The sequence below is a fragment of the Rhizophagus irregularis genome, chromosome 19, assembly GCF_026210795.1.
Source record: "Rhizophagus irregularis chromosome 19, complete sequence".
NCBI lineage: Eukaryota > Fungi > Glomeromycota > Glomeromycetes > Glomerales > Glomeraceae > Rhizophagus > Rhizophagus irregularis.
Window position 1 is genome coordinate 3,392,451 of NC_089447.1, and position 8,156 is coordinate 3,400,606.

The 8,156-nt window shown below is 24.0% G+C and overlaps 1 protein-coding gene across 1 annotated transcript; it reads left to right on the forward strand.

Moving 5' to 3' along the window:
- Nucleotides 1–5,329: 5,329 nt before the first annotated feature.
- On the forward strand, nucleotides 5,330–7,905 carry OCT59_011288 (uncharacterized protein; the record flags this gene model as incomplete). The annotated part of the gene is made up of 6 exons (XM_066136404.1): nucleotides 5,330–6,014; nucleotides 6,153–6,174; nucleotides 6,250–6,275; nucleotides 6,531–6,544; nucleotides 6,623–6,682; nucleotides 7,423–7,905. The coding sequence occupies 6 exons, from the start codon at nucleotides 5,330–5,332 to the stop codon at nucleotides 7,903–7,905; spliced, it is 1,290 nt and encodes a 429-aa protein (XP_066001028.1).
- Nucleotides 7,906–8,156: the final 251 nt, after the last annotated feature.

Consider the following 8,156-nt stretch of genomic DNA (forward strand, 5'->3'; position numbering starts at 1 on the left):
TTTTATATTTTAAAAAAAAGAAGAAAATAGAAAACTTAAATGGTCAAGTTAGTATATCTTTTAAGGGTTTATAAAAACATTGTCCTCCTTTTAAATAAAAAAAAAAATAATTTTTTTTCTTCTATTTGTTTATTTAAAAAGAATAAGATTTGATAACTTAAATTAGCTCCTATAATATACGGAAAAGAAAATTTGAAGAGAAAGGATGAATGAAAATAGTAAACATTAATCAAAATATATATGTAAATACTTTTATTAATGACCGAGTGTACACTGTTCCACAACACGTGCGATGATGATCACTTTGGAACACGGAATCTTGTCTTTTTATAGTATAGATTACAAATATTTACGTAAAGGAATAGTGAGATTGACATAATATTATTTTATTAAAAGTGGGGGTATAGGAACCAAACTTAGGTAGAATAAGTCAATCCTTTGTAAAATGTATAGTTTAAATCTTTAAAAATGTTGATTTACGTAATTTCGCATTAACTATGAATATATCTAGTAGATATGATTCTTATATAAGTAACATTCATTAAACTATTTTAAACTATTACAAAAAGAATGTCATTTATAAATAATGATGAAAATGATGAAATCATTAAATATTAACAAAAAATTTTTAAGAGTTAAACATAAACATTAAAAGAAATAATAAATAATAATGATTTAATCAATTTTAGTAAATGTAAATATTGTAAATATGTACATTTTAAACAACGTACATATGTTTTAGTAATAATAATAAATTATAATAATTAAAAAAATATTACCTAGTTTTAACTAGGTTTTAACTAGGTTTTACATACATGAGAATAATGAGATCTCCTGATTTTCAAATACTTCAAATAACGTGATTTTAAAAAATGGGCCAATCCAGCCCATTCCTAAAATTAGAAAATTGGTTATATATTTGGGCGTTGGGCGTTGTTTTGAATGTTTCGTTTAAGGTTACACGGCCTTTATTACCCGACCATAACCGAAACTATGAAATTTACAGTTTATACATGGGGCTATATAACCCATATTACGACTTTTTAAGATAATGATTGACAATCTGAAGAATTCTAAAATTAATTACGATAACGGAACGGACATTGTACATGGTGCATTCGGAATATGGTCATATGATCCGTAATCAACCGGCCGGTGCCCACCTTTAACATCTCATAAAAATAATTAATAAAAAAAAGATAAGATTATTATTTATATTCTTAAATTTAAACTTTTAATTATACTGTAGATTTCTTATTAAATATTATTTTATATCTTTTTTTCCAGGGTATATTATTTTGCATTAATAATTTTGCTATTTAGTATAAATTTATAAATAAAAAAATCTGATTTTTATGACTATTTCTTAAATGGGTTTTGATAATTGGTTTTTGCAAAATTTTTACTTAATTATTCAATTACAGTATAAGGTTATTTTAAATAGTTCAAATTATTCTATTATGATTTACATTTTAATTATAAAATAATTATATAAAATGAAATAATAACTAAATTAGTTTTTATTAAAATTTTATTAAGCCATTTTATTATATACTATTAGTAAGATAAAAATGTTAATTTCAATTTTTAACAAAAATTTTTAATTAAATAAACCTATTAATTTTTTTTTTTTACTTACAGTACATTTAAAAGCTTTATTAGAACAAGAACAGAAAGTACAAATAAATATACTATAAAACTATCATTATTTTAATATTATTAGCAATTAAACTATTTATTATCTCATATCAGAAACTCCACATATACACTGTTAGTTGAAAACTCTACCTAGAGAAGTAAGCTTTATGTGAAATAATTCTTTCTTAAAGAAAATCCCTTCCTTCTGATCTATGGCTGTAACATATGGGCAGATTTGATTCACGGGATAAAATTGCTTTATTGCCTTATTGGTCCTTTTGCGTAATACTAAACTGATCAGCAAACACAAGATTTCACATTAGGTGAGTTGTAGATCAATTAAAAAATTTTTTTTGAACTTGCTAACATTAAAAAAAAAATATTTTTTAAAAAAACTGTGTTTTATAAACCCATCCGACATAATTACAACCCATCTGACTTAAGGTATGTCAGTCTGTGAATTGTATGAATATTTAGTGCTAGAGTTTTTTTTTTATTTTTTTGGCTAATTTTCTATTTCTTTTTTTTTCTTTTTACCTTTTAGATCTAAGAAGTTTTTTAAAATAATATTGTTCTAAATTCTCCTTTTTTTGCTTATATAAGTTCATTTGAGAAAACTTATTGTAAAGATATTTTAAAAGTGAATTTTTGAAAAGAGTTTGAATATCTTTATAATTTCACTATTTTTTTGTCATAATAAGTATTAAGCATTCAAAATGTTTTATTTTTCTTATTATACTTAAATTTAAAGTATTATAAATACTGTAATAGATTAAATTTATAATTTAAAAATCAATTTTTTAGTTTTAACTTGAGACTCATATATTATTTGTATATTTTTTAAAATTAAAAATTAAATTAAAAAGAAGCAAAAGTAAAAAAAAACATTTTATTGGAGTGGTTCAATGTTATCATATAATGTTACACTGATCTACATATCATAAATCTGGCCAAAATTATATTAATTCTGGCCAAAATTAAAATTATATCAAAATTGTATTTTTTTTTAATCACACATCTTTATAGATATTATGCAATGCATCTTTAATTTTACTGTGCCTACATAATGCAAAAGAGATTCCTTAATGTACAGTAAGGGTATATAATATTAAAGTACGAACTGACTGAAATTAATGTTAATACTATCATATACAAGTACATAATTCCTAAATTTAGGCCAGTTCATATATTAATATTGTACATCCTTACTGTATGTTAAGAATGCTCAATGCAAAAATTCAGTATATTTAAGTGATGAAAAAAATCTACTGATATAAGTAGTCTGTAAGTATTCCAAATGAAAGACTTACTGAAAATTGCAAAATAAATCTAAACTATAAAAAAAGAAAATAAAAGGGTAAAACAATAAAGTTAAGGTAAAAAAAAGAAAAAAAATTAATAAAATTAATATAATTTGAATGTAAAGTAATCAATATAGTATTTCATTTATTCTACTCATAGTTCTTCAAATTTGAGCAGCTTTTTTTCCATCAATTTTCAAGTCTTCTTAGTAATAACTATATTTTTATTAATAAAATCAACTAGCTAGTATTATCCAAGTTTTTTTCCATTATTTATAATATTTTATTTCTTTTAAAAAACTTGCCTTCCTGCTTCTTGTCATCTAAATTTTGTTTTTGTGAATCCTTATGAGTCAAATTTTGATTTTACTTCTAATTTCAACTATTTTTTAATGATCTATTTTAACTATTAGATAGTTATAAAGAAAAGTACTTAGTCCAAATACTTTCATATTCTTGCAAAATAATCAAAGTATCAGTGACTTTATTTAACTTTTGAAGTACATAATCAACTTGCAAGTATTTTTTTTTGAATTACTTTAAATGCTTTACAAGTATAGGTGAAAAAAGATATTAGATAAATCAAGTAATAATAAATACAGTGAATATAATAAAGGTTATTATTATTATAATAAAAAATACAAAAGAAAAGTCTTACCAATGATGAGTCCTATAATTTTTCCAATAATCACCTAAAAATGCATATATAATCCAATTATATGAATATAAGACATAAGATTGCATAATATAGAATTTTTTTTTTTTAAATTATATAAATAATTTAGCCAATTATATATATCATGCATAATAAGACATTATTGATCCATGTAAATTATATTCACAAAATATAATATATATATTATGTGTATATATATAATTTGATAAAAGTTTATTTTAAATTATATATAAACCTTTCCAAAAAATTTTAAAAGTCTTATCAGTTTCTTTTTTAATATTTATTTTTTAACTTATAAAATAATAAAAAATGTCTAATAATATCATCAAGTTTTATTTAAATAAATATTAACAAACTTTCTAATGAAAAAACTGACTTACATATTTTTTTACTTGGCAGAAATATAACTGAAATAAAAGAAGTTATTAAATATAAAAAAGAAAGTTGAATTCTTGAAAAAATATGTTAAAAAAGGTAGTCAAATATAAGTGTTATTAATAATTACAATTTTTTGTTTAATAACTAACTTTACTTTTGATCTCTTTAGTCTTTTAATTTAATTTAAATGAACATCAAGATAAACTTTTGTGTTGTAATAATTGGTTAACTTGAACATAACATATTAACCTTTTTGAAAGCAATTTACATTAGGTTATATTTTTTTTTTTGCTTTAGTTTAAATAAGTTCTAAAGTAAAAATCACTAATGTATTCTCAAAGTATTAAGAGTATATAATAATAGATTCAACCCTTTTTTTTATATAAATACTAATTAAAGGTTTCCATTTATTATTCTGCTAGAATTGCTTTATAAAAAACTAAAATCTTTACTTAGTTTTAGCAATTTGAAGTAGAATTACCAATTGGATAAATTCTTGTATGATTTTTTAAAAGAAATCTTAAAATGCATTATAAGATAATAAGTGTTTAGATGAAAACTTAAAGTTAAAAAATAGACTTGAAAACTTATGAATATTTCACATTAATTATAAAAATAGAATTAGTCTAATGTCAAGTAAAGATCTATTTGAAGTGATTAGTGCATAAATGTTAAAACAACTACTTGATGTAAAACTTTTAACAGTTATTAATCATTATAATCATAAGAAGTTTTTAAACTGAACTTATTATTAAATATTATGATTTAGAATTAAATAATGCAATTGTCATTATAATTATTAATAGTTTATAAAATATTATAGATGATATCAAATAAAGAATCCATATTTTATAGAACATAACAAGTATTACAGATCTTTACTAGAGAATACTTTTTTAATTATATATTGCAGTGATGTTAAATGACATTGTCATTTGACCAAATTTCAAATGACCTTAAATGACATTGAAATGATATAAGAAATTATGTCATTTAAAAAAAATGTCATTTGCAAATGACAAATGACAAAATGACATATGTCATTTCTAAGTGACAATATCATTTATGATTGTCATTATGATGATTAATCTATTTAGTGGCACATTTCATAATAACTTGTTGATCGAAACTCCAAAAAGCATAACTTAAAATTGATGATATCCAAAAATGGAATGACAAGTGTGTGATATTTATTTAATCTGGAAATTTAACAATTTATTATTATTTGTTTGTTAAATCTAAGATTTATCGATCTTTTTTGTGATTCTCGCGTTTCGTCATTATTTTTCATAACAAATTTCTTATTTCAATATATACGAGTTTGTATAAAATTAAAATGAAAGAAAAGCATAATTTTCGTGAATTTTTTTATTTATGTACACCAGATAATCCTAAAGCAAATAAAAAAGCAGTGTGTTTTTCTTGTATAAGAAAACATACTTTACCTATTGCTATTTCTAAACCTGAATGTTTCGTATCTAATAAAGCATTATTATGCCGTAATCATCTGAAAAAATGTGAAAATTTTGCTCATGAATATCATGAGAGTGAAAGAGAAGAAATTTTATCACGTAAAGTACCTGAAGATGAGAAAAAAAATAAAACACAAGCAATAATAAATGAAAGTGAGATGGAAACTGATAAATCTACAACTGCTGCACCATCTAATTCAATTATTAAACAATCAACCTTATCAGGATATGTATCCCGGCCATTTTCTAAGAAAGACATTCCTCATTTTGAAAATCTGGTATTACTAATGATGGTATCAAATGGTTTATCATTTACATTTCTGGAAAATAAAGAAACACAAGAAGTTTTTAGATTTATTGCTCCAGCATTGAAACTTCCAGGACGTCATGCCATCAGTAATCGTATTCTTTCTAAATCTGCAAACCAACTATCTATATCAATTGTAGAGCAGGCAAAAGGTGATGCAATTGGTGTTACTGCAGCTTTTGACGGCTGGACAAATGTTAAACAAGAACATCTTTTTGGGGTTGTACTTATTACTTCATCTGGTAAAACACTAATTTGGGGAGCTAAGGATATTAGTGATCAACGATCTAAAACTGAAGATGTTAAAATGTTAATTAAAAATTTGATGAATAATGCCGAATTGAAACAAATAAAAATCAATTGTTTTGTTTCTGATTCAGCTGGAGAATATGCTGCAGCAAGGTGAGTACAATTTTATATTATATATTTTATGGTATAGAATATTATTAATAAAATCTTAATTTTTTGCTTTTTTAGACGTCAATTAAGAGTAGAATATCCAAGTAAGGTATTTTTACCTTGTATGGCCCATCAGATGAATTTGGTTGTAGGAGATATTTTTAAAGAATCACTTCAATACAAGCAAGTATCAAAAAATGCAGTTCGTATTGTTAGTTATTTTCACTCCTCTCCTTATTTCACTGGATTGTTAAGAAATGAACAAACTTCATGCTATGGTCAAACAATAGCATTGATAACTCCAGGGGAAACACACTGGAATAGTTACTACTTTTGTTTTCACAGTATTTTAAAAACAGAAGCAGCATTAAAGGTGAGAATTATAATTTTGGCAAGTTGCTCAATAAATCAATAAATAAAATTTTTATACCTGTTTTATTAATTTTTTTAGACTTTAATAACAAAATGCTCTCCTGAACGTATTGGAACTCCAAGTACTTCTCGAGCTGGAGTATCTCGTCAACGTTATAGAACTAATTCAAATAATGAAAACAAATGTCTCCCTTCAGACATAATTGAAATTATTAATGATCCAGAATTTTGGATCCAACTATTTGAACTTCAAAATTTATTATTACCAATATGCAGCGCATTAAATAAATTACAAAAGGATATTGCGCGCCTATATGAAATTGCACACTGCTTTGGTTGGATAATTAAAATATTTTCTTCTCACAAAAACGTAGAATTTGGTAATTGCATGATAGCAAGATTAGAATCACGCTGGGCACAGTGGGAACAGCCATTACTATTACTTTCAATTGTTCTTCATCCAAAATATCGAGTTTCAAAATTTAATTCTTCTGCTAAAAATATTTCTTATACACATTTTGGACAATGGCTTATATATTACTATCAAGCATGGTTTAATGAAACACCAAAAAGAATCCTTCGTGATTATTTATCATATCAACGTGAGCTTTTTCCTTTTAATTCTGAAACTTATAATCAGTTTGAAGAAAATATTATTGATTTCTGGGAATCTGCCAAAGGATTGGCACCTGAACTCTCAAAATTAGCTTTACATCTTTTTGGGATCTGCGTTAATGCAGCTTCAGTGGAACGTCTTTGGTCAAATATGGGTTTTTTACATTCAACCCGCTGAAATAAATTACATGTAAGTGTATTTTACCAAAATTTATATTATGCAAAATCACATTAACAAAAGATTATACATTTTTAATTTTGTAGCATAAGAAAGTTTTGGCTATGGCTCAATTGCGAAGTGATATATTATGTAAAAGAAAACGTGATGATATAGAAATTTCTGAACGACAATATAAACGATTACATATTGCTGAACCAATCCAAGAATACCAATCAGATGAAGAAGACACAAATGATAATGAGTTCACATTTAATGCTTTTAACGATAGTGATACTGAAGAACTAGAAGAAACTTCTGTTATTGATGAATGTAATGTTAATGATACCTTTGAAAAAACTAATAATAGTGATAATATTAATTCTGAACAATGGACTAAAATAATTGAAGATTGGATTAAAATGGTTAATGCAGAAATTAATATAAATAATACAGAAGTTATAGGCGAAGAAACATATGAATTTAAAATAGGTGGACAAAGTATTCATCCAGCAGATAATCCATTGGCTAAATGGAAGTTACTTGATTTGTTTAATGAGACTTTAGAAGCTCCAGTTAATATGTTTTAATAATAAATTGTGAATTTGTGATTAAGTAATTTTTACTTTTATTAAATAATACGCTATAATAAAGATTTATTATATTAAATAATTTTGGCCGGCATTACAGCTCACATGACATAATTTCAAATGACATAATATTGTCATTTACTCACTGAAATGACATAATGATACGTGACATGTCACTAATGTCATTTGTGTCATTTAATATCACTTCACAACACTGATATATTGTATAGCAACAACTTGTAGATTTATAG